Source organism: Sorex araneus, chromosome 8, assembly GCF_027595985.1.
Source record: "Sorex araneus isolate mSorAra2 chromosome 8, mSorAra2.pri, whole genome shotgun sequence".
In the NCBI taxonomy this organism is placed as follows: domain Eukaryota; kingdom Metazoa; phylum Chordata; class Mammalia; order Eulipotyphla; family Soricidae; genus Sorex; species Sorex araneus.
This window is the reverse complement of record NC_073309.1, coordinates 44,873,080-44,895,087: the sequence shown is the minus strand read 5'-3', so window position 1 is coordinate 44,895,087 and position 22,008 is coordinate 44,873,080. Positions and strand designations below refer to the sequence as shown.

General features: G+C 55.8%; 1 protein-coding gene across 1 annotated transcript; it reads right to left on the bottom strand.

The window, feature by feature from the left end:
* Window position 1: 1 nt before the first annotated feature.
* ITPKC (inositol-trisphosphate 3-kinase C) lies at window positions 2-21,991 on the bottom strand. The gene is made up of 7 exons (XM_004620730.2): window positions 20,792-21,991; window positions 12,725-12,824; window positions 10,901-11,114; window positions 8,059-8,263; window positions 6,743-6,844; window positions 5,222-5,293; window positions 2-1,421 (listed from the first exon to the last, which is right to left on the bottom strand). Exons 1-7 carry the CDS (start codon window positions 21,935-21,937, stop codon window positions 1,218-1,220), a joined length of 2,043 nt encoding a protein of 680 aa, XP_004620787.1. The 5' UTR covers window positions 21,938-21,991; the 3' UTR covers window positions 2-1,217.
* Window positions 21,992-22,008: the final 17 nt, after the last annotated feature.

The following is a 22,008-nucleotide window of genomic DNA, read 5'->3' as shown; positions in this document are numbered from 1 at the left end:
ATGTCAGAACTCTGGGTGATGAGGTTGGGGGGAAATCTCTCAGGACCTCCAGCCACAGTCTTAATGGGGGGGATCTCCCCCAGACTTCCCTGCCTTGTTCAGTCTCAAGCCCAGACATCCTTTTGACTCCCCCACCTTGAGTCCTGGTCCCAAGTATTAAGCACTCTCTGTATCCTAGCTGGAACAGACTGGGGAGCTCCAAACCCTGATCCCCAGCCAACCCATCCCTCACACATCCCCTCCCCCCGCCATGTGCCATTCATCTGAGGCTATGGGGCACAGTGGGATGCTGTCTACCCCCCAACCCCAGCCCGCACCTCTGGGGGCAGTGGGAAGGAGCCCGCCTGCCAAGCTCGCCTCTGCTCCAAACCCCTCATTACCCCATTACCCCACCCTGCACTGATGCTCAAATTAGGAGCTTGGAGCCCACACACCCCAGGTGCTAGAGGAAAATGCCACCAAGTCAACTTCAGCTGTGCTGTTTATTGGGGTGTGGTCACGGGGGAGGCACCCTGGCGCCACTGTGCCCTTTGCCCCCGAGCTCCCCTGTTTAACCACTAGCGTTAGGCTATATAAATAAGTACAAAGATGGGCAGTAGAAAAGCCCCCCACCCGCCCCTGGAAGAACCACAACTTTGCCCAGGGCCTGGGAGGGGGCTGGTCTACCCCTCACAGCTAGCCCCTCTACTGGGCCAGGAAACCAGTTATGTGGTGAGGAGGGCACCCCCACCTCAGGGGAATGGCATCTTTGGTTTAGACCAGGTGTGAGCCTGGGGTCATGGCCAGCAGCCCCCTGGGAAGGCAGCCTGAAGCGGATAGGTGGTGGGGCGAATGGCTCCAGCCTCTGGGGGTTCCGATTGGCAGCAGTGCTGGCATTTTCTCTCCCAAGGCAGGATGGGTCAACTGAGTCACCCCTCCAGATGAAGGATGAGGGGTGCCCACTCCAGGACTTGCCCAGGGATAGCACACAGGTGTGTCGATGGGGGGAGGGCGGGGCATCACTCTTAGGTGGATGGGCTGATCAGGTCCATGCCTACAGGCCTTCAGTTCCCTTCCCAACTGGTAGTACCCCATCTTCAGATCCCACAAGTCCCTGGGGGTCATGAAAGGACGGGGCGCCTACTGGTCTCAGGCCCCGCCCTTCCTGACCCCCACATCCGAACACAGGGCTCAGGTGGCCAGACGGCACTTTCCAACAAGCACACGGGCACTGTGGGTCAGCTCCGGGCCAGCCCCTGCAGGAGGCCGATCATGTTGTCCAGGCCCCAGAGGTAGCCGTCCTCGCGATTGCCCTCGGCCCAGGGCAGCCGATGGCTGAGTGTCTGCTGGTCCGGCAGGGCCACTGTCTTGCCAAAGTCGATCATCCAGACCTTGGCCAGGCCGGTATGGTCATGCACGAAGAGGAGGGAGCTGCCCACCACCTGCAGGCAGAGGAGGCAATATGGGAAGTCCCGTCCCTTGGACAGGAGCAGGGTGGGTCCAACGGGGCTGGACCTAGATGGCCTGCATTCAACCCTTTCCTGACTGTGTGGTCACGGGTAGGTGGTTTAACCTCTCTGCCTCAGCACCTGTCCTCTACAAGATGGAAAGCAAGGTGCTGTGCCGTGGGTGTGGGAGTCATCCACAGAAAACACGCAGAACTGCTGTGGGGAGGCAGGAGAGGCAAGAGAAGGACCACCACCACCCCCTTTTTTGCTTTTAAAAGGGCATCAAGACACATAGCAGTGCTTGGGGGTACCTGAGGTGCTGGGAATCAAACCTTGGCCTCCAGCATGCTTACTTGATGCGGGACTGCTAACCTAGGCCAGCAGAGTCTCGAGTGGGTGGACCAGGAGAGTGCTGGGGGCCTGGAAGGGGCTCCCTGTCAGCCTCAGTTTCCTCTTCTGTACAACAGGGAGTTGAGGAACAGCCTAGCCCCTGCACCAGGGCTTGAATCACTTTCCCTGATCTCCCCAGAGCCTCCTGGTGTTAGGCTCAGTCAGCCTGCTGGAGACGCTGCGCCTCAGGTGCCTCTGGGGGCGCTGCAGGGCTGGAACCATATGTTCTGCCACTGGGCACACCTCTCTCCCAGTTTCTGGGTCCTGCTTTGTGACCAAACCTGGGGTACTCAGGGATCATTCTTTGTAGGCTCAGCTGAACCTTACATGGGGCCAGGAATGACATCAGGGTCAGCCACGTGCAAGGCAAGTGCCTTCACCTCAGAACAATCTCCCCAAGTTCCTTATGTTCTGTTTTGGGGCCACACCCAGCTGTGCTCAGGGCTGACTCTTGGCTCTGCACTCAGGAATCATTTCTGATGGTGCTCACGGGACCCTATGGGATGCCAGGAATCAACCCTAGTTGGCTGCATGCAAGGCAAGCGTCCTACTCACTATCCTATCTCCTCAGCCTTGTTTTTTTTTTTTGCTTTTTGGGTCACACCCAGCGATGCACAAGGGTTACTCCTGGCTCTACGCTCAGGAATTACTCTTGGCAGTGCTCAGAGGACCATATAGGATGCTGGGATTCGAACCCGGGTTTGCCGCGTGCAAGGCAAATGCCCTACCCCCTGTGCTATTGCTCTAGCCCCATTTTGTTTTTTTAGAACAGGGCCAGAGTAATAGCTCATCGAACTGAATGCACACTTTGCATGCAGGAGGCCTAGGTTCCACCACTGCGTGCACCACCCTAGACAAGCACATTGAGAGGAACTTCAGCCAGCTCCAGGGCCAACGCCCCCTCCCTGTTTGCAGAAGCATTTTACAGCATCAGTTCCCGAGAATCTGGACAGCTGAGTCTGACAGAACAGCTGGCTACCACCCAGCCTGGATGGGCCTGCAGGGGGCCAGTCACCCTATGACACCCAGTGCTGTCCGGTACCAAGGAACACCAGAAATACCAATCCAGGCTGTAGTAGCTGGTCCCTCGTTTGTGGAAGGAGTTCACCAGGCACTCTTGGAGAGGGGAAGATATGAGGAGGGCCTTCTCCACGGCCTGTAAATGGGGCCCAAAGGCCACGAGGAGGGCAAGGGTGGACATCTGCCAGTGGCAGCTGCACACAGATGGTTCATGGGCTTGACTACAGCTCTCACTCTGCTCTGGCCTCAGGCCTGTGAGATGCTTTCCAGTTTCCGTCCCCTCTAATACATGCAATAGGCCTAGCCTGCCTGGGGATTGGGGGTGCCCTGTGTCCAGTCCCAGCTCTGTGCTCTAGCCAGGCCAGGGGTGATCTCAGGACAAGTGGCCACAGAGGCCAGAAGCAGGAGGCAGAAGAGTTTGGGAGAGAGCACGGGGAGGAGAGGGTGCATGGGCAGGCCCTTCCCAGAGACAGCCCGGAAAAAGGAACATTTCAAGAGCATGAGGAGGGCTGGGAGAAGGCAGCACGGGCATCTGTGATTGTGGCCTCAAGCCGGCTCAAAGGGCTGGATCACCTGCTTTGCATGTGGAGCCCCAGGTTCCATCCCTTGCAGCACTGGGTGTGACCAAACCACCACCACCACCAGGGGAAAAATAAATTGATCATATAAAGCATTGTCAGTGCCAAGAGTCCAACGCCCTTCTGAGCTCCAAAGGCCACTCAGCTCAGACCCCAGCAGCTGCAGAAGGAAGGGACTTTGTTCCTTCCTGTGACAGGTGGGAACAGATCTTGAGGGCAGGGAAAGGGCCCAGGGTAACAGCAGAGCCAGCCTTCAGCTCAGACTGCTGGCCCTGTGCTACCCTAAAATCGTCTCTGCTCTTTCCCCAAGAAAGGTGCACCCAATGATAGAAGGATGGCTCAAAGGCTCAGGGTGTGCTGGGCACACGGGAACCCCAGGTGTGAATCCTCAGTGCGGCATGGACACCCAAGCACTACCGGCGCAAGCCCAGAACACTGGATTAGGGGACCATAGGGTTCACCTTGCACAGAGCTAACCCAGGTGCAATACTTGATGCCCTATATAGGTCCCCCAAGCCCTGCCAGGAGTGATCCCTGAGCATTGCTGGGTGTGGCCCCAAAATAAACTACAAAAGCCTCAGCTCAAGAGCCCTGAGAAGTACCTTCTGAGCACTGGTGTGAATGGCCACACAACAGAAAATAAGGAGCTAGAGAGACAGTACAGCAGACAAGGCATTTGCCTTGCACGGTGCTGACCTGGATTCAATCCCCATAATCCCCTGCAATCCCCTGAGCCCTACCAGGAATGATCCCTGAGTACAACCAGGGAAAAAAATTAGGAACCTAGGACAGAGATATGGCACAGTCTCATGTGAGAGGCCCTGGACTCCATCCTCAGCACTGCAGGCTGCTCCAGCTCTATCACTGGGTCATGCTTATACAGTAATGGGGACAAAAGTTATATATACATGCACATGTATATATAAAACATACTTTTTATATATTATATATAGAGGGGCTGGAGCAATAGCACAGTGGTAGGGCGTTCACCTTTCATGCAGCCAACCCGTGTTCGATTCCTCTGCCCCTCTCGGAGAGCCTGGCAAACTACCGAGAGCATCTTGCCCGCACGGCAGAGCCTGGCAAGCTACCCGTGGGTTACTGGATATGCCAAACACAGTAACGATATGTCTCACAATGAGAGACGTTACTGATGCCCGCTCGAACAAATCAATGAGCAACGGCATAACAGTGACACTGACAGTGACAGATATAAAGAGAGGAATAGTACGGCGGGGAGGGCATTTTTGTAAGTGGTCAACCCAAGTTCTATCTCTGGCATCCCATATGGTATTCCAAGCACTACCAGAAGAGATTCCTGGGGCTGGAACGATAGCACAGCGGGTAGGGCGTTTGCCTTGCACGCGGCCGACCCGGGTTCGAATCCCAGCATCCCATATGGTCCCCTGAGCACCGCCAGGAGTAATTCCTGAGTGCAGAGCCAGGAGTGACCCCTGTGCATTGCCGGGTGTGACCCAAAAAGCAAAAAAAAAAAAAAAAAAAAAAAGAAGAGATTCCTGAGTATGGAGCCAGAAGTAATCCCTTAGCACCACTGGGTGTGAAACAAAAATAAAATATGAGCTGAAACAGTAGTAGAGCCAGGAGGGCACCTGCCTCGAATGTGGTTTGATCTCCATATGGTCCCCCAAGATCTCCAGGAGTAATTCCTGAGTGCAGAGCCAAGAGTAATCCCTGAGCACCACCAGGTGTGCCCCCTACCCTTTTTAGCTTGGCTGTAACAAGTTTCTTTTGGGGGCCCCCACACCCCCTAGCCACATTGCCCCCCAGCCCAGCAGGGGCTCACACCTCATGAGTCTTGAAGAAGGAGGAGTTCTCCAGAGTGTCTCGAAGCTCTTCCAGCCGTGCCACATACTTCCCCTGCATGATAGAGAGGATTCTGGTTAGCCCAGGGGATGGAGGGTCCTGACCCATCCTGAGAGGTGACCACCCCACATCTCCACAGACCCTGGCCAGGGAGGGACAAGGTGAACAGGAAGTGGGAGGCCTACATAGGGCAGCACAGGCAAGAGGGTGGCTGTTGGGACAGGAACCAGAGTACAGCCAGTAGGGTGCTTGCTTTGCGCATGGCCAGCCCCAAACGGTCCCCAGAGCTCATCAGGATTGATCATGGAGTGCAGAGCTATGAATAAGACCTGAACACCTCTGGCGGTGGCCCCCAAACAAGCAAACAAAAGTTGATTTTTTTTAACTTTGGGAGCTGGAACAATAGTAGAGAGGGCATTTGCTTAGTACACAGCCTATCCAAATTTGAGCTCCAGCATCGCTTGCCTAAGCACTGCCAGGAGTAATTTCTGAGTGCAGAGCCAGGAGTAAGCCCTAAGCACAATCAGGTGTGCGTCCCTCCCCCCCAAAAAAAAAGGGGGTTGGAGTGATAGTTCAGTAGGTGAGGTGCTTGCCTTGCACTCTGCAGACCTGGGTTTGATCCCAGCATCCCATATGGTCCCCTAAGCAACTCTAAGAGTGATTTCTGAGTGCAAAGCCAGGGGTAATCCCTAAGCACTGCTGAGTATGGCACAAAAACAAAAAAGAAGCTCATTACTAATGTTCAACTAATTTAGTCTTGTAGCTGTTCCACTCAGAATGTATTACCTCTTCAAAGAATAAATTTCTTTAAAAAAAAAAAAAAGTGACTGGTGAAATTCAGGGATACCAAAGATTCCTCATAGCCTCCCTTCAAGACGTAAGTTTGCTCCTTTTTTTTGGGGCGGGGGGAGGAGCCAAAACCCAGCAGTGCCGGGGCCTATCCTGGCTCTGTGCCTGGACATCACTCCCAGCAGCACTCGGGCCCCATGCCAGGCCGGGGTGGAAGCAGGGTTGGCCGAATGCAGTGCGGGACCCATGCACTCTGCCCAGTCCCAGATCTGTCTCCCCTTCTTCTGTCTTTGTTCTGTTTGGGGGTGGACACCCCGTGTGTGAGTGCTGCACAGGGACTGAGCCCAAGGCTCCCACCTACACAGCTGATGCTCCAGCCCTTTCAGCCATGTCCATCACTCACTCACTCACAGACCAGGCTTTGGCCAGCCAAATGGGGTAGACATGCTGGCAGCCCCTCCCAGCCTTGCTGCGCCTGGTTCTGGGGCCGGGAGGTCGGGGCAAGCTCAGGCTGGTCTGTGGGCTGCAGAATGGCGAGTGCCGGGCTGCCAAATCCTCTGCCACACCACGCCTGGCAGCGGCCCTGGGGGTAGGACCAAGCCCCGGAAGGCCAGAGATGTGAGCAACGGCTGCCAATCCCCGCCAACCTGGACACAGCAGCGGGGGGGGGGGGGGCACCGCTGTTAAAGTGGGGCGCATGGGTGACCCGCTCACCAGGATGTTGACATTGCCGTCCACAAAGTCCTCCAGCACCTTTGTCACCTGCTCCAGCTCCTGAGTCTTCTTGAAGTTGGTGTTACAGGTCCCGTCGGATTTCTGCAGCATATGGGGGTCATGTCACCAACACCCTCTGCACCCCAACCCAGCACAGTCGCAGGCACTTACAGGGCCATGGCCCTGCCCCTGCAGGAAATCAGGCCCCAGCTTCCCGTCAGTCACGCTCCTTCCAGACTACCAACGTGGGCCAGGAACCAGTCAAGCCAGGTGGGCTTCAAAAGGGGGTGGGTGAACAGCTGGCTCCGAAGAGAAGCTCTGCTCCCTCCCAGCTGTGCGTTCTTAGGCAGGTTACTGCCCAGCCCCTACCTCAATTTCCCCTTGGGAAAGTGGGAACATGTTAGCCTCATCCACATCCTAGAGGAGTGGAATGGACAGGGCCAGCTGCTGGCGCTAACTGGTGAGCGCAGTGTCTGAGGAACCAGAAGGAGGTGTTCAGGCACTTGTCTGAGCTGGAACAGGACTGGGGGGAGCTGCAAGCCCCAGGTTACAATTCTCAGCATTTAAAAAACGAGGGGGGGCGGCTGGAGCAATAGCACAGCGGGTAGGGAGTTTGCCTTGCACGCGGCCGACCCGGGTTCGATTTCCAGCATCCCATATGGTCCCCTGAGCACCGCCAGGGGTAATTCCTAAGTGCAGAGCCAGGAGTGACCCCTGTGCATCACCGGGTGTGATCCAAAAAGAATAAATAAATAAATAAAATTTAAAAAAATAAAAAACGAGGGGAGAGGGGGATAAAGAGATAGCACAGCAGGCAGGGTGTTCGCCTTGCACACGGCCAACCTGGGTTCGACTGTCAGCATCCCATGTGCCCCCCTCCCAAAGCACCACCAGGAGTGATCCCTAACCACAGAGCCAGGAGTAACCCCTGAGCACCACCAGGTATGGCCCAAAAACCAAAATTTAAAAAAAAAAAAAAAAGGGGGGGGGGAGCAGGGAATGGCTAGTGAGGCAGCTGAAAGGGCTGGAGCAAACTCGGTTTATCTACAAACACCACCTGGTCCACCAGCCAAGAGTGATCCTGGAGCACCACAGGGAGGAGGAGAAGGAGCAGAATGGAGGGCCTCAGACAACCCCTAGGTAGACAGACAAACCTCCTGGTCACTCACTACTGGGGTAGGGGAGAAAACAGGTCCTGGGCTGGCCCCACAGCTTCCTGCTCTCTCTCCAGATCTTGCTTCTTCCCAGTTGTTTGGATCCCCACATTCCCCGTCTGCCCAGGGGAAGGGGGCTGGGGGTTCGGCTCCCAGCCTCACCTTGATGCCCTCGATCCGGAAGCCCAGGGTGGAGGTGGAGCTCACAGTCTCCCTCCACTGCATGTAGCGAGGCTTGGTCACGGCGCCCTGCGCATGCTCCTCGGCTGTGGGAGCGCCCGGGTCCACAGCCACCATCTTCTCATACATGTCCTTCCGGGGCCGTGGCCGTTCCCGCGCCTTCACGAGCTCCTCCTCCAGGTATGTCCTGAGGCAGAGAGATGTGGCAAAGGAGAGGATGAAAGAGGAAGCACATTCTAGGACACACACATGGACAGCGAAGCAGAGCATCGAAATGCACACGCATGCACGCGCACGCACACCCACGCCACATGTGTTCATGCACGCACACCCACGCCACATGTGTTCATGCACGCACACACACGCACATACCACACACACGCACATGCACGCACGCACATGGCCACTCCCAAGGCAGGCCAAAAGGAGATGCTTCATTGCAGTACGTGGTAATGGAAGAAGAAAAATGCAAACCTCCATCCCTCTGACATAGCAAATATAAAAGCCCTTTCCAGGAGGGCTTGTAGGTCTGCATGTGAAAACTAAAGTTAAGTCTGACCTGCAGGAGTGGCCCAAGTAGTGGGAAGGGCATCTGCCTTGCACACAACCGACCTGGGTTCAATCCCCAGCATCCCTATGGTCACCAGAGGACTGCCAGGAGTAATTCATGAACACAGGAGTATGCTCTGAGCATTGCTGGGTGTGACCCAAAAACAAGAAAGAAAAAAATAAGATGGTTCAAAGGGCTGAGTGTCTGCCTGGCATGCAGGAAGCCCAGGATCGATTCCCCTACACTACACAGAATGACCCCTTAGCACCAAGGCAAGAGTAGTGCCTGGGCACTGCTGGGTGTGCCCACCCCTGCAAAACAAAAAGAATCTTCACAATCTTGAAGTTGAAAAGAAGAGTTATTTTTTGTTACAGTGGCAAAGCTAAGGGGTTACTTCTGGCGCTGTGTTCAGGTATCACTCCTGCAGTGCTCGGGGGACCAGACAGGGTGCCAGGGATCAAACCCAGGTCAGCTGCATGCAAGGCAAGCCCACAACTGCTGAACTATTGCTCTGGCCCTCAAAAAAAGGTTCCTTAAACATAAAACCACTACCATTAATGAAAAGTAAAAAATAAGTTGGACTAAAAATATGTGTTTGCCAAAAGGGAGTGAAATAGAAAAGTTGGAGAGTAAGTGTCTGAGAGTGTCTCCACCAAGAACCCACACCAGATACAAATAAAGAATTATAAATCAGGGCCCAGAGTGATAGTACAGCGGGGAGGGCACTTGCCTTGCATGTTGCCAATCTAGGTTAGATCCTCAGCATCCCATATGGTCCCTAGAATCCCACCAGGAGTGATCCTGAGTGCAGAGCCTGGAGTAACCCCTGAGCATCACAGGTATGGCAAATGTATATAAACATATATATATGCATCAGAGCCCAGAGGAACAGCTCAGGATCTTAGACCACCAGCCTGGAAGCAAAAAGCCAAAGTTCAAACCCCAACATCCGGTGCCTGAGAGACAGAAGAGAGGTTAAGGAGCTTACCTGGCACAGGCCGACCCGCTGCCAGGACTGACCTCTAAGCACAGAGTCAGGAATAAGCCCACGTACTGCTAGCTGTGATCCAAAGCTTCCCACCCTCTCCCAAAAAATTACAAATCAAAAATGCAGAGACATGGTCAGCGGACAGGACATCTGCCTTCCACGTGGCCAACACCGTTCAATCATCACCAGCTTGCCATATGATTCCCAAGCCTGCCAGGAATGATTCTTAAGTGCAGAGCCAGGATGAACCCCTGAACAGAACTGGGTGTGCACTACCTTTCCCCACAAAAAAAAAAAAAAAACGGGCAGAGGGGCCAGAGCAATAGTACAGCACATAAGGTGCTTGCCTTGCATGCTGTCACCCAGTTCAAACTCCGGCATCCCACAGGGTCCCCGAGCACTGCCAGGTGTGATCCCTGAGTGCAGAGTCAGGCGTAACCTCTGAGCATCACCAGTGTGGTCCAAAACAAACACACATATATAGACAAAAAAGGCAGAGGCAGGGCTGCAGAAATACTCCAGTGGGATGAAGCACATTCCTTCTAGAGGGGAGACCCTGGTTTGACCCTGGCACCCAGTGCTCCCTGAGCACAGCCGGGAGCACTGCCCAGAGCAGTCCTCTCCCCGCACCACTGCCACGGTAGCCCCAAAAGAAAGGAGAAAGGTTTTTCAGGGTAGTTTTTGGCTTTTTGGGTCACACCCAGCGATGCTCAGGGATTACTCCAGCCTCTGCGCTCAGGAATCACTCCTGGTGGTGCTCGGGGGACCATATGGGATGCTGGGGATCGAACCCCAGTCAGCAGCATGCAGGGCAAACACCCTACCCACTGTACTATCGCTCCGGTCCCTCTTTTTTCCTTTTAAAGGAAGAGACAGTCTTAATAAATGGGTCAAACAGTCTCAACTGGCATGTTTCGAAGAGAATTTCCATGTGGTCAAACAGTGTAGGAAAACTGTTCGGTGGTTTGGTTCTCAGACAAACAAGTGAAAAACACATGAGATGGAGAGGGGCTGGAGTGCTAGTACAGGAGTTAAAGTGTTTGCCTTGCACGCAGCTGACTAGGGTTTGATCCTCGGCACTCCATAGATCCCCAAGCGCAGCCAGGAGTAACCCCTGAGCACTGCCAGGTGTGTCCCAAACAAGGAAACAACATGGAGATACCCACTAGGAAGGTGAAAACGGGCGTCGCCAAGCGTACAAAAGAACAGGGGCACTTGTACTCGGAGTCGAGGGTCCGTCTCCCCCCACAGGCCCTCTCCAGCCCGACCCTGGTATCCAGGCCCACCTGCTGCCCATCTTGCAGTCCATGATACATGGGCCTTCAAAGTCGGCCAGGAGATCCTCCATCTGGTTGAAGGCCTGGCCGTCACGCTGCACCACACCGTAGTAGGTGGGCACAAAGGGCCGCAGGGGGTCCTGCATCAGCTGCTCCAGGCTGCGCTGCTCACACTGACAGAAGCGCTTCAGGATCCGGCCGTCCTCACCTGCCTGGAAGTTCCCTGCAAGCAGCAGAGAACAGGAGGGCAGCGTCAGAGGCAGAGTCGGGGTGGGGAGGGGGCTGGAGCCAGGGGACAGCAGGCAGGGCACTTGTCCAAGTTTGATCCCCCGTCTTCAGGAACCCTTGAGCACAGAGCCTGGAGTAAGCCAAGAGCACCGCTGGGTGTGGCCCCCAAAAGACACTGGATGGGGCTGGAGCGATAGAACATCAATTAAGGCGCTTGCCTTGCATGCGGCAGACCCAGGTTCAATCCCTGGCATCCCATAGGGTCTCCTGAGCACCACCAGGTGTGATCCCTGAATGCAGAGCCAGGAGTAACCCCTGAATTTCACCAAATGTGGCCAAAAAAAAAAAAAGGAAAGAATGAGAAAGCTAATTCCCATTCATGAGACCTGTGTCTCAATTTCCATTTTATTGATTTTTTTTTTATTAGGCAGGGGACCCTAGGGTCACTTCTGACGTTGCTCATTCACCCAGCAGTGCTAGCACCCAAGGGATGAAGAGCTTCTCGGGCCCTGGGTGACAGGGAAGACCCGAAGTGCTCAGGCACCTTCCAGACAACCCCCTGTGGTGCCCCAGGGCAGAGTGGGCCCCAGGGTGCCAGGTTGCACCCCTAGCTCCCCACACATACACCCACATACACACTCCCCCCACCACTTGAGCTGTTTCTGGTGGGGCTCAGGAGACCCTCTGGGATGCCGGGGATGGAACCAAGGTGGGCCGTATGCAAGGCAAGTGCCTTAATCTTCGTGGTTTCCCTCTTCTGCAACCCATATTTATTTTGGTGTCCTGGGGAGTGGGAGTGACATTCCCAGTGTGCCAGGGATGTAAATCAGGGCTTCCACAAGCCACCAGCACATGCTCTAAGGGCCAGAGAGAGACTCTAGGGGTGAAGGCGCTTCCCTTACATGCGGTGACCTGGGTCCCATCTCCAGCGCCCCAGGAGTGATCCCTGAGTGCAGGGCCAGGAATAAGCCCTGAGCACAGCCAGCAGTGGACAAAGAAACAACAGAAACACCCACGGCATGTGCTCGGCCTGGCGAGCTATTTGATTTTGTAGTCCTCAGTTTCCCTTGCCAGGGAGGTGGGGGATCTCCAGGTACAAAACAGGAAACCGAGAGGCGGAGCAATGGGACAGCAGGTAGGGCACTGGCTTTGCATGAGGCTGACCTGAGTTCAATTCCCAACATCTCGTATGGACCCTGAGTCCCACCAGGAATTATCCCTGAGCATAGAACCGGAAACAAACGAAAAGAATTCAAAACCAAATTAAAAAAAAAAGAAAAAGAAAAAGAAAACAAAAGAAGGAATAGGAAACTGAGACCCAATAAAGGAAAATAACTTTCCCAGGGTCACCCACAAATAAAGGGCAAGAAGCAGGAGGACCATCTCCAAGCCCAGGCTGAGTTTTTCCTAGCCAGGGAGTAGCAGGGACCCCCACCCCCACACCCTCTTCGGGGATGGATGAATGGCCCAGCCCAGCCCCCAGCATGTCCCCTGACAGCCCCCAGGTGGCAGGGACCTTCTTCATAGACTGGGAAACAAGCTCCAGGAACAGTGGGGTGCCTAGTCCAGCCCAGGAGCCCCCCATGGCCAGGACCCAGCTCTCACCAGCATGTCCGGACAGCTGGACCCACGGGTAGTGTTTCCGGAAGGATACCATGAAGGGCGAGTACTTCAGCACGGTCTTCAGCTTCTTCCATGGCGTGTACTGTGGGGGGACAGAGCCCGTGTCAGGGGGGAGTGAACTGGGGTCTCTCACGGTCGGTCCGTCCCATGCTCATTGGGGTGCAAAGCACTCACGAGACATCCCTCCACACAGAAACACACACACACACACACACACACACACACACACACACACACACACACACACACTCATCAAAAGACTCCCCTAAAGTCTCATCCATGTCTATCTCCCTCCTTCTCAGAGGCTTGACAGTCAAGACAGGAGAGAGTCTGTCACGGGGATCATTGACCCCCAGACCTCCCCACCCACAGCCCAAGTCAGACCTCTGTGATGTGTGTGGGGAAACTGAGGCAGGGGGGAATCACAGGAGGAGCGGAGGAGCTCAGTCTCTGAGAGTGGCAGAGACCAGAGATAGCACAGTGACAAGGGCACTGGCCTTGTACGTGACCAACCCGAGTTCGATCCCCGGCATCACACATGTCCCCCTGAGCACCGCCAGGAGTGATCCCCGAGCTCAGAGCCAGAAGTGAGCCTGAGTACCACCGAGTGTGGCCCCCAGAACAAAACAAAGAGCAGCAGAATCAGACCGAGTCAGGATGGGGACAAAGCCAGAGAAAAGGACAGTCTGCGGCAGCCACAACACTCTCTCCGTCCTCCCCCTGGGACCTTCCATCCTCCCGAATGGAGGGGAGAGACTTGTTTTGTCCGTGGGAAGCAGGCAGCAGTGGCCATCGGGCAGAAGCCTGAAAGCCCGCTCTCCCTCTTGGTGAAGGGGTATAATGGAAAGAAAAAGGGGGCTGCCAGCGCCTGGTGCTGGGCGTCCCACGGCCCCCATCAGAGCGAGGTCCAGAGTGATCCTTGGCTGCTCCAGTCACCTCGGGACAGGGCTGCATGTTACTCCAGCAACCCCGACTTACCATGACCAAGAATCAGCGTTTACAAGGGAAAGGAAAAGCCCCAGAAAGATGGGGAGATGCAGAGTTAACAGAGAGCAAGGAAACTACTAAAAGACTAAGAAAGTCGAGGGAGAGGGCAAAGAATGTGGGGGGGGGGGGGCGCAAAGCGATAGCACAGCAGGTAGGGCATTTGCCTTGCACTCGGCCGACCTGGGTTCGATTCCCAGCATCCCATATAGTCCCCCGAGCACCACCAGGAGTAATTTCTGAGTGCAGAGCCAGGAGTTACCCCTGCGCATCGCCAGGTGTGACCCAAAAAGAAAAAAAAAAAAGAATGTGGGGCGGGGGGAGAGGGCAGAGAAGAAAGGGAGAAAAAGCAAACACAAGACAAGGATTTTGTTGTCTCTGATTTTTTGTTTGGTTTGGGGGTCACACCTGGCAGTACTCGGGTTACTCCTGACTCTGTGCTCAGGGGTCATTCCTGTGGGTGCTGGGAGGGGGGCCTATACAGTATAGGGATCACTGCTGGCCATATGGGGTGCCAGGGATTGAACCTGGGTTGGCGCATGCAAGGCCAGCATCTTCCCTGCTGCACTACTGGCCCCGTGTTGTTTTTCTGTTATGAATATTTCAGCACCACACCTGGCAGTGCTCAGAGGTAATCCCCAGCTCAGTGCTCAGGAGTCACTCACCCCCCCCCCATGGTGCAGAGGGTGGACCATGGGGCTCTCGCATGAGAAACCTGCACTCAGCCCTTTGAGCTATCTCCCCATCTCTCATTCTTGGGGAGTCCAGGTTACTCCCTGCCACACACCTGAATACTCTTCTTCCCCAGACAAGCCCAGGGCAAATGGGCCACCCCCTAAGAAGGAAGCTGGGGGGAGACCTTCCCCGCCCCCAAGGCCACAGTCACAGCCCAGCTCCTGAGCAGACAGTGGGCAGGTCACCCAGATTCGGGGTGAGGCTGGGATCAGGAAGATTCTTCCCTCCCCCTTCCAGTCACCAGCTCTGGGGAGGGATGATTAATAAAGGTTCCTGTTTACTAAGCACCTGGAACATTCCAGGCACCGTGACAAAGACTCGGTGTGCCATAAACTACCTCATCCTCAGAACACAATCCCCAGAGGAATCGTTCTCTGTGGCCGTGGAGGAAACAGAGGCGCAGAGGGGTGAAGTCACTTGCTTAAATCACACAGCACCTGGCTGCGAGGGCGGGGGAGGGGGGGCCTCTGCTGAGCCCCTCCCTGGGCTCAGCGCCTGGAACCCAGCAAGCAGGACACAAGCTCACAGGGCCGGAGGCGGGGCGGTCACAGTCTGGCGTCTCCCTGTCACAGAGCCTCCCCACCTTTAGCAGAAGCTGTACCTTCTCTTCTCGTCGATCAGATGGTTAAGCTGAGCTATTTCAGAGGGTTTCATGGTAGGGGCCAGTGCAATGGATTATAGATTATACAGTGGGAAGGGCTTGCCTTGCGGCCGACTCAGGCTCTATTCCCGGCATCCCATATGGTCTCCTGAGCCCTCCAGGAGTGATCCCTGAGCACAGAGCCAAGAATAACCCCCTAACACCTTTTTTTTTTTTTTGGAGGGGCAGTGGGCATGGGAGTGACCCCCAAAACAGTTTTTTTTTTTTTTTTTTTTGCTTTTTGGGTCACACCCGGCGATGCACAGGGGTTACTCCTGGTTCTACACTCAGGAATCACTCCTGGCGGTGCTCAGGGGACCATATGGGATGCTGGGATTCGAACCCGGGTCGGCCGCGTGCAAGGCAAATGCCCTACCCGCTGTGCTATCACTCCAGCCCCACCAAAACAGTTTCTTGATAGTCAATACACATGTCCACTCTTCCAGGAAGTTCTCTAGGATACCCCACATATGGCCAGTTAATCCGATAGCCTCCTCCACCCGGGCTGCCCCCATCACTCTGGCCTCCCGCCGCCTGCTGACCCATGTGATGCAGCCACTGATCCTGGCAGCTGCCTGAGGGCAGTGAGTGGCTCAGAGCCAGGCAAGCAAAGCCAACAAAGGGCCAGACAAGACCATGACAGAGGCTGGTGGGGACGAGGTGGGAGGCCTTGAGCACGCAGAGCTCTAGCTGAAGTGAGAGGGGGATCTCAGACACACAGCCAGAAGGACAGCGGGAGGAACAGCTAGAGCGGCCAGTAGGGGAGCAGATGGCAGCAGGGTGCTGGGGGACAGTGTGTCCTGTGGCCTGGAGGGTCGAGAGAGACGGCAGGAAGCTGGGCGTGGCCAGGAGCCAGCAGCACAAGCTGGGAGCGTGAGAATTGAACTCCCCACTCCGTATCGCTCTCAGCAGGGTCTCAGGAGCCATGGGAGGTTCTGGAGAAGGAGAAGTGTAGACCCAGAGCCAGGAAAGAGGCCGAAGAACTACACACGAGGAGGACGGGGAGGAAACAATGGGCCTCAGTGGCCAGGGACAGATACTCAGCACAGGCTTGTGACGTTGATCAAGGTGATATTAAAAAAAAAAGGGGAGGGCTAGAGCGATAGCACAGCGGGTAGGGCGTTTGCCTTGTATGCAGCCGACCCGGGTTCCATTCCCAGCATCCCATATGGTCCCTCGAGCACCGCCAGGGGTAATTCCTGAGTGCATGAGCAACCCTTGTGCACCACTGGGTGTGACCCAAAATGCAAAAAAAAAAGGACAACCAAGGTTTGTTTGCATTTGGGGAAGTTTGGGTCACGCCCAGTGCTTCTCACCACCAGCTTTGTGCTCCCCACACACAGTGCTCAGGGGATCATGTGGTACTGGGGATTAGATTCCTGCCTGCAACTCACGTGTCCAGCCCTCTGAGTCATCTCCTGTGGCCCTGTTTTTAAATTCAGCTAGAACTGAGTTCGAATCCTGACCCCAGGGCTAGAGAGATAGTACAGGGTTAAGGCACTTGCTTTGCATGCAGCCACCCTTGACTATATACAGGTATATAGTCCTCCCTCCTCTGCAGCACCCCTAGGAGTGATCCCTGAGCACAGAGTCAGGAATAAGTTCTGAGCACTGGGTAGGAATGGAATCCTGGCTCCAACTAGATTTGGCCCACCCTAAAGAATGACCTCCCCCTAGGAGCTGGAGCAATAGCACAGTGGGTAAGGCATTTGCCTTGTACGCGGCCGACCTGGGTTCGATTCCCAGCATCCCATATGGTCCCCTGAGCACCACCAAGGGTGATTCCTGAGTGCAGAGCCAGGAGTAACCCCTGAGCATCGCCAGGTGTGACCCAAAAAAAAAAACAACCGTGAGTACTATTTCATGTACCCTCTACCCTTTAAAAAGAATGACCTCCCCTCATTCTCCTCGCCTGCAAAAGGAGTTAGGAATAGTGCCAAGGTGGCAGCGAGAGGACAGACAGACCAGGGGTTGGCCTAGACAGAATACCCAGATGTGCCTCTGGGCGCCTGGCAGGGCTGAGATCCCAGCTCTGTGACCTTGGACACGCACCTGCATCCCTCTGTGCCTCAGTTTCCTCTCAAGACCGTTGTGTGCAGACGAAACAAGTTAATGTGGACAAGAAACAGCTTATCGGGGGCCAAAGTGACAGTATGGGACGGGGTGGGGGGCACTAGCCTTGCATGCAGCCAACCCATCCCTGGCATCCCATACTGTTGGGGACTGAGGCTTAAGATAGAGAAGAGGAGGATGGAGGCTTAGAGGGTCTTTCTTTTTTTTTTTTTGCTTTTTGGGTCACACCTGGTGATGCACAGGGGTTACTCCTGGCTCTGCACTCAGGAATTACTCCTGGCGGTGCTCAGGGGACCATATGGCAAACGCCCTACCCACTGTGCTATTGCTCCAGCCCCTTAGGGGGTCTTTCAATCCAGAACGCTGAGCCATGCCAAAGAGAGGGTCCTCTCTCTGCTCTAACTCCCGGAAGAATATCTCCCTTGAGAAAGCCCATTACAGGGGTCAGAGCAACAGTACAGCAGGGAGGGCATTTGCTTTGTACAATCCCCATTTGCCTTGGTCAATCCCCAGCTTCCCATAAGGTCCCCCAAGCACCTCCAGGAGGGGATTCCTGACACAGAGTCAGGAGGAAGCTGCTGGGTGGTATAAAAAAAAAAAAAGCCCATTACAAAGATACTTGTCCTGATATACTGAGGTCCTTAGATGCCTGGAAAGATTAAGATTAAGATAGGCATTTGACCAAAAAATGTTGTTCTTTTACTTCTGATGATTCCTGATTCTAAGCAAAAAGTATAGTACATGAAGGACAATTAAGGCTGGAAGCCCCCTGCCCCCCGCCCCGACCCCACGCTTATTTCTATCTCTTTTTGTTTTTTTGGGTCACACCTGGTTGCTCAGAACTTACTCTTACCTCTGTGCTCAAAATTCACTCCTGGGGGCCGGAGCGATAGCACAGCGGGTAGGGCGTTTGCCTTGCACGCGGCTGACCCGGGTTCGATCCCTGGCATCCCATATGGTCCCCCAAGCACCGCCAGGAGTAATTCCTGAGTGCAGAGCCAGGAGTAACCCCTGAGCATCGCTGGGTGTGACCCAAAAAAAAAGCAAAAATAAAAAAAAAATTCACTCCTGGTGGGCTCGGGAGGAAATGATACACCAGGGACCAAACCCGGGTCCACATATTCAAGGCAAAAGCCCTTCCCACTGTACTGTCTGTCCAGCCCCATCAGTCTCTTTTCTTACTCCTTCACAGCATCTCTGCTTCAGCTCTGGTTCCCTGAGGCTGGTCCCTGGCACTGCTGGTCCCCTGGGCCCTCTAGGAACAATCCTTGAGCCCAGAGTCTAGAGTAAGCACCGCAGGGTGTGGCCCAAACACACCATCCCCACCCCCCAACACACACACACAAAGTAGCTTAGTACAGGGCAGGAAAGAGGGTCAGAAGTACTACACGTCTGACAGGTGAGTCCCTTGGTACGATCCCCGACACCACAGGGTCCCTCCTACCACCAGGTATTGACCTGGTAACGGCCCCCCTCCCGCCCGCCCCGAACAAAACAATAAGGCTTTGGGAGAGCTGGCTCAAAGGGCTGAGCACAGCATTTGCATGAGGGAGACCCACGTTCCATGCCCAGGCACCACAAGGTCCCCTGAGCACCACGATGACCCCTGGACCTCCCTAACACTGCTGGCAGGGGCCAGAAAAGAAAAGGCTTTTCACAGGGCTAGGCACAAGTGCATGCCAGCAGCTACTATTCCCAGTAGTAATCAAAGTACCATCATTCTCTTTCCTGGGCGTGGGGGGCGATGCCTGGCGGTGCTCAGGGCTGACTCCTGGCTCTGTGTTTGGGAATCACTCCTGGTGGGGCTCGTTCATGGCACTCATAGTAGGGGGGGGCCGCTGCAAGCAAGGCCGGCACTATCGCTCCCACTCTAGTACTGTCTTGTTGTCAGTTTGTTTGTTTTGGGGCGGGGGCCACACCCAGCCATGCCCAGGGCTTACTCTGGCGGGGTTCAGGGAACCACATGGGTCTCTGAGGATCGAACCCAGGTCGACCGAGTGCAAGGCAAGCGCCCTCCCCAATGTACTGTCCCTCTGACTCTGAGTTGTTTAGCAACTCCAAGGTGAAGGGCAGAGGGAAGGGCCAACCCCCACCCCGCCCCCACACCGGCAGAAAGCCCCCAGGGAGGTGGGGGGGGGGAGATGCCTGAGGAGAAAATCCCAACAAGTCCGATCCCCCCTGTGGCTAGGAGTGTGAACACTACTGGGAGGTTGATGGGTTGACAGGGTTCGGGACAGATTCCACTGGGGCCCCAGAACAATGGGAGCCCCAGAGGGCGGCCCCAAAATGAGGCCCACACCTGCCTGTGTGAAACTCTGACCTGCCTCCATAAACATGCCAGGCCAGGCCTCCTGATTCACCAGGCAGAGCCACACCCCAGCGGAGGAGAGGGTGGAGGATATAAACAGGATTCCAGGGATCTCCCCCTACATACACTCGCAACAAGGGCCCCTGACTAAGCTGGGGTTCCCTGAGCATCTTGGCTTCACAGGGCTCTTTGATGATTCTGATGAACACTGTGTTTTGGGGAGTAAGGGGTTGGGGCCACTCCCAGTGATGCTCAGAGCTTACTCCTGGCTCTGTGCTCAGGATTCACTCCTGGCAGGTTCAGGGGACAATATGAGATGCTAGGGATCAAAACTAGGTGGGGGGGGGGGTGCTGGAGCGATAGCAGCGGGTAGGGCATTTGCACTGCATGCAGTCAACCTGGGTTCAATTCATAGCATCCCATATGGTCCCCTGAGCAGCCAGGAGTAATTCCTGAGCATCGCCGGGTGTGACCCAAACAAGAAGAAAAAAAACAAACAAACTGGGTAGGACAGGTACAAGGCAAATGCCCCACCCACTGTACTATGGCTCTGGCCCCTGCTGAACACTTTTTACTGGAGGTTCTACAGGAGGCTGAGGGCTGGGCATGGATCAATCCTCTAAATGCAAAATAAAGGTAGAAACTTTCCTCCCCCGCCTTTGTATCTAATCAATGAGCTTTCAATCTAGCTTTCAAAACTCTCCAGGGCAGGCTGCAGAGATAGCACAGAGGTTAGGGTGCTTACCTTGCATGCAGCTGACACTAGTCTGATCCCTAGCAATGCAGAGTTCCCTGGAGCAGTGCTGGGAGTAAACACGAAGCCAGGTATGACCCCAAAACAATAAACAATTAAGAAGATATATCTCCAGAGGATCTCACCCACGTCAAAATTCCAGTCTTGGGGCAAAGTTCAGATAGGACTCACAATTTCAGGGCCCGAGCACTTGCCTTGCACAGAGGGGACCTATGTTTGATCCTCCAGGAAGGACCAGCGCAAAGCTGGGACTAAGTCCTATAACCCAGCCATGTACCCGGGCTGCCCTCGCAAAAAGCAGACGCACAAATTTGGGGATTCCTGATGGCCTGCACGAGTCAGTGTCTGTCAGCTTGAGACTTTGGGTCTGGGGACAGCGGGGGTAGGGGGGTGGGGGGGAGTGACAGAATAAGGAGGAGGTGATGGTCAACAGTCAGAAGGAGGAGGAGGCTGCAGCTGGAACTGTGGTGGAAACCAGAGACCTTCTGAGAGCAAAGGCAGGGGGAGGATGGAGATGGGGGGTGTGGCTCAGGAGGCAGGAGAGGTCCCACTCACCCCAGACCTGTCCTCAGGGTCGCTGGTACCTCCACCCCCGGCCACCACGTCATCCTCAGACTCGTCGAAAGAGGATGCAGAAGAGAAGCCCCCGCCGCCACGCCCGTCCACCCGAGAAGGGGGTCCCGTGGGCTGGGCGTCAGGCTCGGGGGTTTCCGGAGTGATGACAAGGCAGGGCACGGGGGTCAGGGAGATGCCGTCCAGGTGTGGACATAGGTGAGTCACCATCACCCCCGGTGCTGGTTCCCTTAACGAGGAGTCGCCGTGGTCGGACTGGCCCAGCAGGCAGTGTGGGCCAGGCTCTGACTGGAGTGCGGGAGGGTCCTGCGTCGGGGACTCCTCAACGGCCAGCTGTGGGCAGGAGGAGGCGTCTGTGTCCGGTGCTGGGCTGGCAGCATCTGGAACAAGCTGTCTGCAGACAGTCTCTGCGTCCTGGGGAGTCCGGGGGGCATCAGTGTGCGGCTCTATCCGGGGGCCTTCAGTAGCCTGCGGCGTCCTGGGGCCATCAGCGAAGTAAACCTCTTTGCAGGTGCTCTCCTCGGCGGACACTCCCTCTAGCTGGGGGAGGCTGGGGCTGTCCTGGGGGGTCAAGAGGTCCTCAGTCAAGGACGTGGGCCTCTCGGATTGGGTCTGAGACCCAGGGCTACATTCTAGCCCCGTGCAGCGCTCATCCGCGATGGGCTGTGTCCGGAGACTGGTCCTCTCGGCTGGAGAACGGAGAATCGACGTGCGTGGGTCCTCCGTGCAAAAGGTTTCTGTGCCCGGCTCTGTCCGAGCACCGGCTGACTCCAGCTCCGGGCAGCGGCTGGGCTCGTCCAGTTCGGGCTCGGGCTCCGGCTCCGGACTGGGCCGTTCCGTCTCCGCGCCGGGGCCAGCTGCTTCGGGCTCAGCCTGGTCATCGGTCCCCGGCTCCAGCCCGAGGTCGGCCTTCTCGAGCTCCAGGTGAAGGCAGGACTCGTCGCTCCCGGCCCAGGGCCCGCCCCCCTCCGGCCGCCCGGCCGGGCCGCCGGCGCCGGGCCCAGGTCGCTGCTGGCCCGGCTGCCGCCGCCGCCCCCCTCGCGGAGCCTCCAGCCCCATGCGGGCCGCCTCCGGCAGCTCCCCGGCCTCCGCCTCGCTCAGGCTCCCCCGGCACGGGCAGCGCCTCATGCCCGCTCCCCTCGCTCCGTTCCACCGGACCCAACCCCCCTCCTGCCCCTTTAAATCCCGCGAGGGGTGTG

Excerpts from the sequence above, each read along its gene's own strand:
- ITPKC (XM_004620730.2), bottom strand. The coding sequence starts at position 21,937 with ATGAGGCGCTGCCCGTGCCGGGGGAGCCTGAGCGAGGCGGAGGCCGGG. Across the intron at positions 11,115-12,724 it reads CCAGCTGTCCGGACATGCTG|GGAACTTCCAGGCAGGTGAG; the intron begins GTGAGAGCTGGG and ends TGCTGCTTGCAG. Across the intron at positions 1,422-5,221 it reads CCTTCTTCAAGACTCATGAG|GTGGTGGGCAGCTCCCTCCT; the intron begins GTGTGAGCCCCT and ends CTCTGCCTGCAG.